The sequence below is a fragment of the Chiloscyllium punctatum genome, chromosome 5 (assembly GCF_047496795.1).
Source record: "Chiloscyllium punctatum isolate Juve2018m chromosome 5, sChiPun1.3, whole genome shotgun sequence".
Taxonomy (NCBI): domain Eukaryota; kingdom Metazoa; phylum Chordata; class Chondrichthyes; order Orectolobiformes; family Hemiscylliidae; genus Chiloscyllium; species Chiloscyllium punctatum.
Window position 1 is genome coordinate 58,571,263 of NC_092743.1, and position 15,670 is coordinate 58,586,932.

The following is a 15,670-nucleotide window of genomic DNA, read 5'->3' on the forward strand; positions in this document are numbered from 1 at the left end:
AGATTTCGTTAAGTAACGGTGTTAAAAGATATTGGCCAAAAGCAATTATATAAGATGTAGGAGCAGAAATTTAGGCCATTCAGCCCATCAAGTCTTCTCCATTATGCAGTCATGGCTGAAAAGTTTTTCAACCCCATTCTCCTCGTAACCCTTGATCGCCTTGATAATCAAGAGCCTATCTGTCCATCTTAACTATGCTCCATGACCTGGCATCCACAGCCTTCTGTGGCAATGAATTCCATAAGTTCACAACCCTCTGATTGAAGAAGTTTCTACTTGCCTCCATTCTACAAGGTCTTCCCTTTACTCTAAGGATGTGCCCTTGTGTCCTTGTCTCTCCTACCATTGGAAACATCTTCCCAACATCCACTCTGTCCAGGTCATTCAGTATTCTGTAAGCTTCAATTAGAATGCCATCTCATCCTTTTAAACTTCATTGAGTATCATCCCATAGTCCTCCAAAGTTCCTCATCTGTTAAGCTTTTCATTTCTAGGACCATTATTGTGAACCTTCTCTGAATCCACTCCAGAGCCAGTATATCCTTGCTGAGATGTGGGGCCCAAATCTGCGCACAATACTCCAAATGTAGTCTGACCAGAGCCGTCTAGACCTTCAGGATTACATCCCTGCTTTTATACTCCAGTCTTCTCAAAGTAAATGCCATCATTGCATTTGCCTTCTTAACTATGACTTAACTTGCAAGTTTACCTTGAGAGAATCCTGGAATAGAACTCCTAAGTCTCTTTGCAGTTCAGACTTCTGAATTTTCTCCTCATATAGAAAATAGTTTCATGCTTCTATTCTTCTAAATAAAGTACATGACCCCACTCTTTCCCACGTTGTACTCTGTCTGCCACTTACATAGTCACAATAATTGTTAGAAAGTCATCTAAAGCAAAATATTGAGATGTTGACCCTATAAATCTGAGGACTAAGGACCTTATCAGTTCGACTTTCCTGTGCAGTAGTTGCTGTCATTTTCACAAATTTATGATGAACACCTGCAGTTTCTCCATTTTTACAAGTCCAAGATAATGATCGCTATCTACGCTGAGGAAATGATGCATCATCCAAAGATGTGCAGGTCAGGTGAATTGGCCATGCTAAATTGCCCACAGCGTTAGGTGCGTTAGTCAAATATAAATGGAGGGTAGGAGAATGGATTTCGGAGGGTCAGTGTGTACTTGTTGGGCCGAAGGGCCTGTTTCCACACTGTAGAGAATCTAATCTAACCTAATCTGTTGCTGTCTGTTCAAGGGTTATTCAAATAGAGCAAGGCGAATGTGGGTACTGCAGATGCTGGAGATTAGGGTCCAGATTAAAGTGATGCTGATAAAACACAGCAGGTCAGGCAGCATCCAAGGAGCAGGGAAATCGACGTTTCAGGCAAAAGCCCTTGGCAGGTCTGACAGCATTTGTAGAGATAGTAAACAATTAATTTAGATGTTTTTAAATCTGGTATGACTCTTCAGAACTAGTCTTTGGTGTTGAAATATTTGGGGAGATAAGCTTCAGTCTTTGATGTCACAGAGCTGGCTGAACACTGATAAACTTTAGTTTATGTATAGTTCTTTTTAAGTTGATTAAACTACTAGGTTTATATGTCAATTGAATTCTGCTCTCAAAGGGCAATCAAGTATCCTCTTCAGGAGGAAGCAACAGGAGTTCATTCTGAAGCTTTGGTAATTAACAAATTTTAGTTGATTTCCACCAACTGTTGAGATTGCTGTATGGTAAGTGGTAATTAAGGAAACTTCCCTTCTGAAACTTGGGCAGCTAATTTTGCAAGTTTCATTTGCATGGATCTAAAGGTATAAGAAGAGTTAGTGAGTAAATGGAGGCATTTAGATTTTATGTCAAGTTGTCAATATGGGAGAGTCTGTTTTGTACATTTTCGTAAGTGGTCATGTTCAATGTTATGTACGTTACAAGTCTGCCCACTGTTAAGTTTTATCCGTTCACAGTAGCCATTTTTATAAGAATAGAATGCTGTGTACTTATTCCACAGTCAGTAATGAGGCTGTTTAAAATTAAAAAGTACCTTGGAGTTGGGGAGAATCAAGTATAAATTTCATAAATATTTATTACCCACCATTATAAAAAATGTTCACCATACTCTCAAAATCAAAACTTATTTGCACAAAAATCTAAACATTTCTACAAAATTAATTGGTTTCTTGGCCTTTTAAACATCATACGTGAATTTGGAGCAAGAGGGAGCAATTCAGCCCCTCCATCATTTAATACTCCACATGCAGTCACATCAATGCCTTCTACAACTGCAATAACGTTTTCCTACTTTTATACTCCATTCTTTTAGCAATAAGTGCCAGAGTTCTATTTGCCCTCTTACCTGTTGTACCTGTTTTTGTATTTAGTTCGTTTATCTGATCCTCTAGTCTGATCTGATTTATCAATATCTACGAACTATTGCTCAGTCTTAGTGATGTCCTTCATCATGGTTGTGATCAAAGTTTGGAAATGTGGGAACTTGAGCCTCAGTGCTTCACCATTCAAACCTGGTAGTCTGGTGAAGGTTTTTTATTGTCTATTAAATATCAAAATACTGTAATTTTAATTGTGTACTTCACCTCAAACCAGTTGGTCTAATCTTATGTTTACGACCTCCTTTGGTGCTGTGAAAACAGGCAAGTGCATTGTTTGCACACCATGTGACTTTTTCCTTTCAACGAGTTGTAAAATGTTTGAATTAGTTGTATTTCTATATTCTGTTTTTGCCTATGTATTTGGTGTTTAAAGGCAGTGTGGATATCGGTTTTACCGTATGCTGATAAGTTTATTTATTTGCAGCTTCAACCATGGGTTGCATAAAGAGCAAGGAGGACAAAGAGCCGGCTATGAAATACAGACCAGGTGATGCTACTGGAACTGTTGGTACACACATTACTCAGTATGGTCCTGATCCCACCCAGCTAACACAGTCACCAGCATCAAAAGGACCATCTGGTAATTTCAACAAGCATTCCATGGCACCATTTGGTGGGTCTGCTGGTATGGCGCCTTTTGGAGGGGCCTCTTCATCATTTACAGTTGTCCCCAGTCAGTACCCAAGTGGTGTTACAGGTGAGTTACAGCACCTCCTTTTGAGAAAATGATCTGCCTCTCTACATTATCATGCAACCATTTGCAGACAGATTCTCATACTACAATGATTTAATATCGCAAAATAACTTGTTAGATTTCTACAAATGGCTGAAGTGTTTTAAAGTTCCACTTTTTTGCGGGGACAAAACCTGAATAATAGAACTTTGAGAAGAAAAATCTGTTGGATGTATTAATGATAATTAGTTGTGAAGTTCAGAAGATTCCTTTGGATAATCAAACCATAGATGTAACTCTATGGCTAAACTTACAAGCTGTACACTTCTAGAGTGAGATGCAAACAAGTGTCAGGTCCCAAAATTCCTTTGGAATGGATTTTAGACTTACAAGTTGATCAAACATCGAGGTGCATTTTTGCCTTGTAGAAATTTATATTTTTTAAAAAGTGCAATTGCCACAATTTCATTATATTTTCACATTTGGGCAGCATAAAGCAAGAAAGCAATGAGGGAGGACAAGATTGAGATGTATAACTTTTTTTTAAAACCAAGGATTCTGTCAGAGTGGTAGAGGCAAAAACCCTCCTAACATTTAAGTCATATTTAGATGTACTCTTGCAATGCAAAGGTACACACTATAATAGGCCAAGTGCTGGAAAATGGGATTAGAATGGTTAAGTGCTTGCTTTTGGCTGGTGCCAACTCGAAAGGGCCTTTTTTCTATGCTGTAGACCTCTTTTGAACTAAGACTTCCATCATGGCTTTTGTTTTAACTTGTGATTTTGTTCTTGGCCGAGTTTTCATTTGACTTGAAATTTAGCTTGCCCAGATGCAAGCAGCCACACCAGCTAAAAACATGATAGCTACAGGTATAAGTGTGATAAAAAATATTTTAATCTTTGCTTCTTGCATCTGGGACAAATGTTTCGGGCATGGTGATGGAGTGCTGGTTTCTCCGGCAATTTGTTTCTTTTGTTTGAGCTCCAGGCTTGGCAATTCTTTGTTTTATTATATGCGAGTGAGATGAGATGTGATGCATATGGGCAAGTTATATTCGTGCAGCAAGTGAATTTACAAAGACGTTGTTAAAGCAAATCCCCATTTATTCACTCGATCTCTGTTCTCAGATATTATAATAAATAATGCACCCAACTGTGTGCACTAGCTAACTTGATTTTGGTATTGCTTTTCTTTCTCTAGAACTGCTATCTTCAGAAGCTCACCTTTATCTTAGCTTACAGCTCTAGCACAGAACTGCACCTTAAAGTCTCCCAGTTTGAAACCTCACTGTCTGTCCATTTGTGTCTCTTTCTCCTATATTCTTGAGTATTCACAGGAAGTGGAAGGGTGGGGCCTCCGACTACTTCTTTGTTCAGATATTCGCCAGTAGGCTTGTCAACCAAACAGACCTACCACTTCTTCCAAGAGTATATTCTCAGCAGCCATCCTGGGTTCACATGACTGGAATTATTCCTACTGTAACAGGTGTGTTTTTTTTGTTAGGCCATCAGAAAAAATTAATTGCTTAATGGTCCCCATTATTGTGGACATTAAGGATAGTTAATTCTTTAATACATAAAACCTTATGTTTACTTCTGCAGACTTTTTAAAATTAGCTTCTTATAAATTATCTTTTTTGAAGAAAAATGCTCATTGACTATAACTCCATCCCAAATCCTTCGTGTAAATCAAAATGATCAAAACTTCAAATCTTGATAAATCATTAAAGCAGTGTTCCTGGCTATAACACTGGTTCCTTTTTATGATCACTATCTTAGTGTATTTGTTATTGTAGGTAAGGAATTAGATTCTTGATTTGGAGGTGCTGGTGTTGGACTGGGGTTAAAAAATTTAAGTTAAAAATCTCAACACCAGGTTATAGTCCAACAAGTTTATTTGGAAGCACTAGCGTTCAAAGCACTGCTCCTTCATCAGGTGGTTGTGGAGTATAAGATCAGAAGTCATGGAATTTATAGCAAAAGTTTACAGTGTAATGTAACTGAAATTATATGTTGAAAAAGACCTGGATTGTTTAAGTCTCATCTTTTTAGATTGAACATGTTGGTTTCAGTTCTTTCATATGTAAATCACAGAACTTTTTAAAAGTTATACTCTCAAGTCAGTTGTTAAAATTCACTTCACTTGGGAATGTAACTTTTAAAATGTTCTGCGATTTACATACGAAAGAACTGAAACCAACATGTTAATTCTAAAAATGAGCGACTTAACAAGCAGTCCAAGTCTTTTTCAATATATAACTTCAGTTACATCACACTGTAAAGTTCTGCTATAAATTCTATGACCTATGATCTTATACTCCACAACCACCATCGCTCCAAAAGTTAGTTCTTCCAAATAAACCTATTTGACTATAACCCTGTCTTGTTATTTTTAAAATTAGACTCTTGTTTCCTTCAGGGCTAAGCCAAATAGGCTGTTCAACATAGAGTTGAATTTAACGGAAGTAATCTTACAGGAAATGAGTTCCAGATCCCCACTACCCTTTCAATGAAAAATGTTTTTCTCTCATCCCCTCTAAGCCTCCTGAACCTTCCCTTAAATCTATCACTCTGGTCATTGATCCCTCAATTGAAGGGAAATTTTCCTTCCTGACTGCCAGTCTATGCTCCTCCATAATTTTTTATACATCCTAACCATGTCTCCTCTGTGCCAAGGAAAACAATCCCAGTCTGTCCAATCTTTTCTCATAACTAAAATTCTTCGGCCCAGGGAAAGTCCTGGTATATCTCCTCTGCACCCTCTCCAATGCGATCATATTGTGGATTTTAGAACTGCATACAGTACCTTAGCTATGACTCAACCAATGTTTTGTACTGTTCCAGCACAGGCTCCCTCTCAAACTCTATGCTAGGCTAATAATGGCAAGTATTCCACTTGGCACCTTAATTATTTTATCTATCTGTTCTGCTACCTAAGGGGACTGGTAAGCATACACACCAAGGTTCCTCTGATTCTTGGTGCTTTCCAGGGTCTGACCAGGGTATTTTCTTGCCTTGTTTGTCCTGCCCAAGTAGATCACCTTGCACTTGTTTGGATTGAATTCCATTTGCCACTGTTGAGCCCATTTGACCAGTCCAACTATATCCTCCTAACGCTGTTATCCTCACTATTTGCCACACAATGGATCTTCATATCACCTGCAGACTTGATCAACCCTCCTAATTCAAATCTAAATAATTTTTATATACCACTATCGGCAAGGGCCCCAACAGTGATCCTTGTGGAACCCCACTGGACGCAGGCTTTCAGTCACACATACCCCTCTCAATCATACCCTCTGCTTCCTGCCACTCAGCCAATTCTGGATTCAGTAGCCGAATTTCCTTTGATCTTAATGTGATTGATTTTCATACTGGAATCGGATGGGGAAGTTGACAGAACAGTTTAGATTCATGTATTCCTCCTCTTATTTCTTATCTTTGGAAGAAAACAACTGATGCTTGGAGTGATGTCTGAGTAGAAAAGATCATCAGTGGGACCCCACCGAAATCTCCTTGGAGCTGTTGTGTTGAATTTTATACATTCCTTGAAAGGCAGGATACTATTTAGTATCCTGTATCAAAGTTGTGTGTAGCAGCAACCTTCCAAACCTGTGACCCATACTACCAAGAAGAATGAGTAGCAGATTCACAGAACACAATCACCTGCAATTCCTCCTCTCAGCTGCACACCATTCTGATTTGCAACTGGATCATCCTTCCTTCATTGTTACTTGCTCCTGAAAGCCCCTGCCCAGCAACGCTGTAGGTATACTACACCCCAAGGACTTCAACAATTCAAGAAAGTGACCCAGCACCCCCTTCTGCAAGCCAAATGGGGAATGATAGCAGCTGCTGCCCTAGTCAGCAGCACCCCCACACTCCATGAATAAGTTTTATTTAAATAAAATTGTTGTTCATTAAGCAAATGTCCAATAATTCAAATTGAAAGTAAACAGGTTAGTCATTTGATAAGGAGCTGACTGTTAAAGATCAGCAATGATGTGTAGGAGTGATACTTTATGCAGAAGGCCAATGACTTTGGAATGGAGCAGGTTTCTCCCCTAGGAAGTAGCAAGAAAGATGTCGGGGAGTTTGGATCAATCAAATCGCCAGTTCACTGCTAGTGAAGAAATAAATGTTCACACTTACAACTAGGATTGAGATTGTGTCAAAGGAGTTCATTTTAAAGATGGATCTTGATCTTAATGAGGCTGTCCTTGGAGTATGGTTCAGTTTTGGTTTCAAAATTACTAGACAGATGGAAGGTATCCAATGCAAGGTTTTGAGGTTAATTCCTGAAAATTGAGGATTGAGTCATGAGTTAAGTAACAGAAAGGGTTATTGTCTTGAAAAAAAAGTATAAGGATTGACATGATGCTCTCTAACGTTTTCACAAATAAGAGACCACTTAATCCAAGAAGGATCTTTTGTCAACCTCCAAATTTGAGGACCAATGAAGAGTCTAATATTAATGCTAAAATAAAATGGACAATTTTCAAAAGAGCGTAATAAAATTGGTTAGATTACGAACTTATTTACTGTGACAGAAGCGTGTTGAATTCCTTTTAAGGATTAAATTATCTACACTTAGGAAAATATATTCTGTGCTTTTAAACGCACAAACAAAGTAAACAAAAACGTAAAATGTCTCCATGTTAAAGAATGCAAGCTGCAAAAACTTAAGGGTGCTGAAGTCTATCTGTATACTTGTTTCCTTTCCCTTTCTGACTCCATCCTTTCATCTAATCTAGTGGCTCAGTGGTTAGCACTGCTGGCTCACAGCACCAGGGTCCCAGGTTCAATTCCAGCCTCTGGTGACTGTCTGTGTGGAGTTTGCGCATTCTCCCCGTGTCTGTGTGGGTTTCCTCCGGGTGCTCCTGTTTCCTCCCACAGTCCAAAGATGTGCAGGTCAGGTGAATTGGCCATGCTAAATTGCCCATAGTGTTTGGTGCATTAGTCAGAGAGAAATGGGACTGGGTGGTTTACTCTTCAGAGGGTCGGTGCGGACTTGTTGGGCTGAAGGGCCTGTTTCCACACTGTAGAGAATCTAATCAATCTAATTTCTTGCCATGTCTTCACTATATGTTCTGACTTTATCCCCTTCTGCTGTGAACGATCTGTGCTCAACAAAGGACTTGGCTTTATCCCTTGACGTTCCTGCCTTAAGGAATCTTGGGTGTAACCAAACGCTGAGCCAGTTGTGTTAGGTGCATTAGTCGGGTAAATATAGGGTAGGCTAATGAGTCTGGGTGGATTACTCTTCCGAGGGTCGGTGTGGACTTGTTGGGCCGAAGGGCTTGTTTCCATACTGTAGGCAATCTAATCTTCTGTCGTCTTTGTGTCTGTATCCACTTTTTTGGGCAGGAATCTTCTCCCTGCCGCATGGACCCTTTCACTTGTCTCTAATACCTCCCTTCCATCTGGAGCCCTCCCTCTCTGGCCGTTAGCCTGGAGCCAGAGCCTGGATTCCTGGTGGCAGTAGGCCCAGAGCCAGGACTTTTTATGGTGGCAGGGCAGTGCCTGGAGTAAGGACATCTTGGCAGCATTGGTGAGGCGCAACAGTCGTGGAGGAGGGATTCCTGAAGTCCAGAACATCTTGCAGAGACCTTGCAGAAGCTCCGCCATGCTTGAGACCTAAATTTGAACAGAAGATGAACTCTGAGTTGCAAAAGAATAGAAAGAAGTTACTTCATGTGCTGGATTGTGGCGACAAAACAATTTTCGCTATCTTCCTAGATACGTGACAATAAAATCATCCATTCATTTAGCCTGCATTTGATATCTACATTGAGAATTATCAATGGACATTGGTCACCTTCATTTTTCTGTTCCCGTTGCCCACACTAGACTGTCTTCCTCTGAGCTTTCTGCACTCCCTTCCCTCAGGCCCAACCTTGTTGTTAAACCTGCGATTAAGAATGCTGTGGTTCTTACTTTGGAGTGTTAACATATCCCTGGGAGATGATGTAGAAGGGTGGTGCACCATTCACAGAAATAACTGGAACTTTTATTTTAAAATGATCTTGCTCTCATACTAGCATTTGTGACCTGGGCTTTAAGCAATATTTCAACAAAGTATGATGCAAATTCAAAGAACAACCCCACATTTTCTGATTAGGCAGTTTATAGCCTCCAGGTTTAATTATTGAGTTCAATAACTTCAGATGGCTGTTCTCCATTTTTCTTGCATTCTCTTATGCTCCACCTCCTCCTTCCACAACTTTGGCTTGTTATTTTGCTGTTAGTGGAGGGGAACTATTCTCTCCCTCTGACATCTTAATTTACATCCATCTTTTTTTTTTATCAATGTTGTCTCTTTACTTCTAAAATCCCTTCTGCTTCTGTCAAAATACATTTTATTAAATTTCCAACACTTTTCAGTTCTGAAGAAGTCATACCCTGAAACATTAACTCTGACCACAGATACTACCAGATCAGCTGAGTGTCTCCAGCATTGTTTGTTTCAGAATTCCAGCATCCACCGTATTTTGCTTTTATAATAGAAAATGACCTTCATTTTTTTTCAGCTTTTCTGCTCTTATAGTGACTCTTTTTACCTTTTCTCAAATCATCTGCCATGACCTTGGATACGATTGTTTCTATTTCTAAATGAATTATGACTGAGAACTATTCTCAGTTCTAGTGAAGTATGAGACCCTGAGACAATATCTGTTTCTGTCATCCCAGATGCTGCCAGATCTTAGTATGTCTGGCATGTTTTAGCATTGTTTATCTTGTTTTCTCCAAAATACAGTACTGGGCAGTGGTCCTGTTTCATGCTCTGAATCCTTTGATCTCCCCATTAGGTCAGAGCTGCCTAAAGACTTTTTTTTCCTTCATTTTTCTCTCTCCTATTCCTTTTAAAGACTTCATTCTGCACTTTTCATCTATCCCTAGCCACATTTTGCTGATCACTCCACAGTAAAATTACTAAAATCTTTAAAGTGGTGCACATTTCAAAACATAAAGTGGGAACTGGAATAGAACAGTCAGACCTTCAAACTTGCTCGACCACTCAATATGATCACTTCCTCACCATACTCTTTGACCCTTTTAACCATATCCTCTCGGAAACTTTGTTGGTAAGCCTCCGTTGTTTTCTGTGGCAGAGAATTCCACAGGTTCACTACTTCCTGGGTGAAGAAATTTCTCCTCATTTCACACCTAAATGGTCTATTCCATATTCTTAGACAGTGATGTGTGTGTAGTGCTGGAAACGCACAGCAGGTCAGACTGCATCTGAGGAGCCGGAGAATCAACATTTCAGGCATAAGCCCTTCAGGAAATGTTGCTTCTCCTGCATTTTGGATGCTGCCTGACCTAACTGTCCTTTCTCAGCACTACACTCTTGACTCTGATCTCCAGCATCTGCAATCCTCACTTTCTCCTTAGTGATCCCTGGTTCCGGAATTGCAATCATTTGTAATATCCTTATTGCATTTATCCTGTCTCATCCTGTTAGACTTTTATAGATTTTTGTGCAATTTTTATTCTTCTAAGCTCCAATGAATATAATCCTAACTAATTCAGTCTCTCTTTATATGTCAGTTTTGGGAATCGGTCTGTTGTACTCCCTCCATTATCAGAACAGCCTTCAGATAAGGAGACCAAAGAAATACAGAATACTCCAGATGCAGTCTCACAAAAGCCCTGTTCAGATGAAGCAGGACATTCCTGCTCCTATAGTCAAATCCTCTTGCTATGAACGCCAACATATCATTTGCCACCTTCCCCCACCTGCATGCTTGCTTTCAACAACTAATGTACAAGAACACCCAATTCTCATTGTGCCTCCACCTTCCCAATCTACCACCATTCAGATAATCTGAATATCTGTTTTTGCTACCAAAGTGGATAACTACTTATTTATCCACATTATACTTAATCAGCTCTGCATTTGCCCACTCATTCATCTTGTCCTGATCTCAGTGAAGCAGCTGTGCATCATCTCCTCAGTTCACCCTTCAATATCTGAGGTCCAAGCACTATTCATGGAATCCCTACAGTGTGGAAACAGGTCCTTCAGCCAAACAAGTCCACACCGACCCTCTGAGTATCCCATCCAAATCCATTCCCCTACATTTACCCCAACAAACACATCCCTGAACACTATAGGGAATTTAGCATGGCCAGTTCACCTAACCTGCATATTTTTGGATTGTGGGACGAAACTGGAGCACCCAAAGGAAAGTCATGCAGACACGGGGGAAAATGTGCAAACTCCACACAGACAGTCGTCCGAGGCTGGAATCGAACCTGGGTCCCTGACACTAAGGCAGCAGTACTAACCACTGAGCAATTCTTTATAGTAACTCACTGGTCACTGTCTGGTGTACTGAAATGGATAGAGAACTGGCTGCCCTTCAAAAAACTACCCTACTCTATCCATGTCAATACACTAGCCCCCAATTCTCTGCACATGTTGGCTTTGTTCGATCCAGTCACTACTTAGTATAAACATTTTTAAAAAGTATTGTCTCAATAAGCAGCAGTTAAGAGTGCTTTGGGTTGTTAATCACAAGTGCATTATTTCACTGATACATAATTCTTGTATAAGTTAATTCTTATTTAAGTTAAATTGAAAATTATACCCATACTGCACAGCTGAGGGTCTTGAGCTTCGCATTCACGCTGAAACTAAATTTCAGTTAGTTTTTGTCACTCGGCAGCTCTGTTGTTCTCTGGGTTAATAAAATGAAGAGGGTGGCTGGATCAATCTAGCCCTAGTCCCTGTGTTTCTATCATTAGCTGTTGCCACTTTGCCTTTGACTGCACTATGTATGTGATAGAGCATGAGAACCTGCTGGCATAATTCTCCTGTTTGTGCAGGTTCTAAAAACTTGCCAGCCTTGATGTTTATCTTGTGGCCCAATAGCAGTTACTATGGAAGTTGCAGTATTCTCTGGAGTTTATGGTTTTAAGTTTAAATTATCAGTTAATTTTGAAACATGCAAATTTCGAAACAGTAATGAATGTTTGTATCTCCTTTGAAGGTGGAGTAACTATTTTTGTGGCCTTATATGACTATGAAGCAAGAACAACAGAAGATTTGTCTTTCAAAAAGGGTGAGAGATTCCAGATTATAAACAATACGTAAGTATTTTAAACTTCAAGGGAGTTAGTATTCTAAATTTTCTGTAGCTGCTTATTATAAGTGAAGTTATGTATGCAAGTTTGATTCAATTTTTTTTAGAGTCTTAGAATGATCAACTCAAGGCTGAAGCACTATACTGTGCCAAACCTGTATGTCGTTATAAGTATCCCTTCAATGCTAGTTTCCATTGCATGAATAGAAAGTTTTAGCTGATATCACCACATTGAAAGACACTTGAACCAGGGCACTTCAATGTTTGGTAGTCACGCACTGCCTAAAGAAGTTTCATGGCTTTGCACATTCCCTAAGATATGCATCCCAAATACAAACAGAAAATGCTAAAGATGTGCAGCAGGTCAGACAACGTGTTAGATTTAGATTCAAGTTTTATTGTCACGTACTTAAGTGTGGTGTACAAGAGTACATTGAAAAGTGTAACATGTCACCACACACTCAGTGCCATCTTAGGTACAAGTGCCGAGGTACAAAATCCTAGTTACAGAAATAGAAAAATAACGAAATAAGTTTTAAAATTTCGGCACTACAGTCGTCTTAGCATAAAATTAGAAAAATAAAGAAATAAAGTTAAAATGTCAAACATTACATCTGTATCAATAAATAAGCTAACATTTCCGGTCAATGACAGAGTTCTGATAAAAGTTCACTGATATGGGACATTCCTCTGCTCCAAACGCATTAAAATTCTCCAACCATATCTGTATATTTAGTACATTAATAGCATTTGCAACATTTTGTTTGTGCATCATCGATATTGGTTGAATCATTAATTTCTTCAGATGCAGACTCTTAACTTTTTTTAATTCACTCGTGGGAGATGGGCATTACTGGTTTGGCCACAATTTATTCCCCTTGATTTTGAAAGTGTTGGTGAGCTACCTTGCAAAATTGCATAAGCTGCAGGTAGACCTACAATGCTGTTGGGAGGCTATTGCTATTTTGATATAAGTTATGGCATAAGGTTAGAGGGAAATGAGAGCAAATGCAGAAACTCTGTTTGAAATAGTGTAGGATTCATAAGATTTTGTAATCTGAATTAGAATCAATAGACAGATTGCTTTCATTTCCTCATACATTGATATCACACATTTTCACTAGAATTATGATCTTAAACTTGATGGAGCGATCACTGACCAAGGCATAAATTTATGACCGGTGGTTTTGGGAGCTGTAAGGGGAGACCTTTGCACCCAGAGGATGGTGGGAATCTGGAACTCACTGCTTGTAAAGGTGGAAGACACCCTCAAAATTTAGGGAAGTACTAAAAAAGGTGTTTGTGATGACAAGGCATACAAGGCCTGTGGATTATGTGCTGGATAAAGGGATTTAAATATTTAGGTTATTGTTTTTGACCACAATTTCATGGGACTGAGGGCTTGTTTTGTGTTGTAAGTCTATATGACATTATTTACAGATTGGATTTCAAATGTTAACCATGTGTGCTCTTTGTTAATTATTTTAGGAAAGGTAAATTACTTTTCATAGAAGATGCTAGCCATTTAAAAGATGAGGTGCTTTTGGATTGCACTGCATCATTGACTTAATGATATTTTGACTAGGGATTAATTGAAGTGTCCACCTATTATACTTGGAACTTTTTTTAACTCCACCCTCTGTCGCGCTTCATCTGAACATCCTTAACAACTCTTAACTGAGTTGCGCTTTCAAAGTTTGAGAACCAGGAATCTAAACTATACTGCAAGTTCTGATATTCAGGCAGTTGTGTTTTTTAAAAAAAAATCCACATCTCAGGAATAGCTGGTTCATTGTTTTTTCTGATCCATGAGTTTGGGTGTTATTACATGGTAGATTTCAAATAAATGACTTCACATTATTTTTTCATTAATTTATTCTAATGTAATTAATTAATGTAATCGTTAGCTCAGAAGTACTTTGAAGCTTTCTTGTATTTTAACACTTGAAGTTCAGATAAAGCAGTCTTTCATTGTGAGCAGTGCTACTTTTGGATCACATGTTTACATCAAGACCCTCACTCCTATATACCTTGCCACTCTTCTGAAAATGGATATTGCCAATAGTAGGCATATATCCAACATTCAGCCCTTAACTAACCTCACTTAAAAATCTAATTAAAAGATCATGAATTTTTATTGAAATAGTGATTTTTTTTTTTTGTTTTGTCAGCTGCAGTATATTTTGAGGCAAACTGAGGATCTAAAAAGTTCTATTTGTGCATATGATCTCTATCTCCTTTTTTAAAACATTTTTGACAGGATTTCAAAGTCCAGTTAACTGACTTCTGAAAATTTTTTTAGTATGCCATTTATTGTAATATCTCTGAATAATCAATTCCAAACTGTTAGATATTAAGTGCTGTTTTGATGTTACAGGGAAGGTGACTGGTGGGAAGCTCGATCTATCACTACAGGGAAAAAAGGTTACATTCCCAGCAATTATGTGGCTCCTGCTGACTCTATTCAAGCTGAAGAGTAAGATTTATTTCTGTTTTATGTTTTTGCGAGTGTTTGATATATTATCTAAAATTTCATGATTTGAAGTCTATTAACTATTTAATTTGTTGTAGTTGTTTATCTTCTTACAGTTGCTGAGTTTGAGATTAGCAGTTGATTCAATATTTTTCATTAACTAGATCATATGATGGACCATTCTAACAGCTCTCTTAGCATTTATCAGGCAATTGGTTTGTGATCAATTTTCACTTTTTCTAATATTAAAATGCTTAATTATAGGTACAAGGGCTTAAAATATTTTTAAGGGCTTATTTTAATACTCTTCGTGGGTAAACTGAAGATTTGAACTTGCATAGAAGCAAGAACTTAGAGTTCATACCCCCAGTAAGTATCATCATCCTGGTAAACTGAATGCTACTGCTGACTGTAAAGCTTGCTTCCCATGTTAGGTGCTTCCTTTGGCCACTATACTGCATTAATTCCTTATCTCTCTTTTACTTAGCACTACAGTCCATCTCAATTGCATTTCTGTGTCCACTTACATTTTCATTCAACCTTTGTTCAGTTTTTGTTTCTGACATTTTTCCTAACACACATATAGCTAGATAATATTGAGCTCTCCTTTCTGAGATTGGAGAAAGGGGGAGCAGCAGACTCTCTCCTTACAAAGGCCTGGTATCCAAATGCTTTGGATCGAGGCATTAATTAGATTAATCGTTGTTGGGGTGACTCCCTTAGTAAAAGATTCCTTCCCCTCCCTAATCTTCATTTGTCTTATGTTGTATGAGCTTCCCACTTTCATTATTGCACTCGCTAGCCAAGTCGGGCTTCAACAAGCTTAAAAGATCTTTGCATGCATGTTGGAACAAAGCAGTGCATTGACAGAGTGATCAGTTAAGAGTTTAAGGTGTCTCTACTTGGCAACTTCTGCAGAAATAATTTATTTTTCATCACAATATAGTATTCGCTTAAAGAGTACTTAAATGTTTTCAAGACATTTCAAAACTCTTGTGATATCGAAGATAAAATGAACATTTAATTCCATTTAACTTGTAGAAGTT

At 38.6% G+C, this 15,670-nt stretch overlaps 1 protein-coding gene across 1 annotated transcript in view; it reads left to right on the forward strand.

Annotated features, from left to right (window-relative positions):
• Window positions 1-15,670, forward strand: part of yes1 (YES proto-oncogene 1, Src family tyrosine kinase) — a 77,653-nt gene that overhangs the window by 24,974 nt on the left and 37,009 nt on the right. Inside the window, exons 2-4 of the mRNA XM_072570391.1 lie at window positions 2,813-3,085; window positions 12,059-12,158; window positions 14,529-14,627. Of these exons, the coding sequence (XP_072426492.1) occupies window positions 2,821-3,085; window positions 12,059-12,158; window positions 14,529-14,627 (464 nt within the window). The 5' untranslated portion in view covers window positions 2,813-2,820. The remainder of the gene's footprint in view (window positions 1-2,812; window positions 3,086-12,058; window positions 12,159-14,528; window positions 14,628-15,670) is intronic.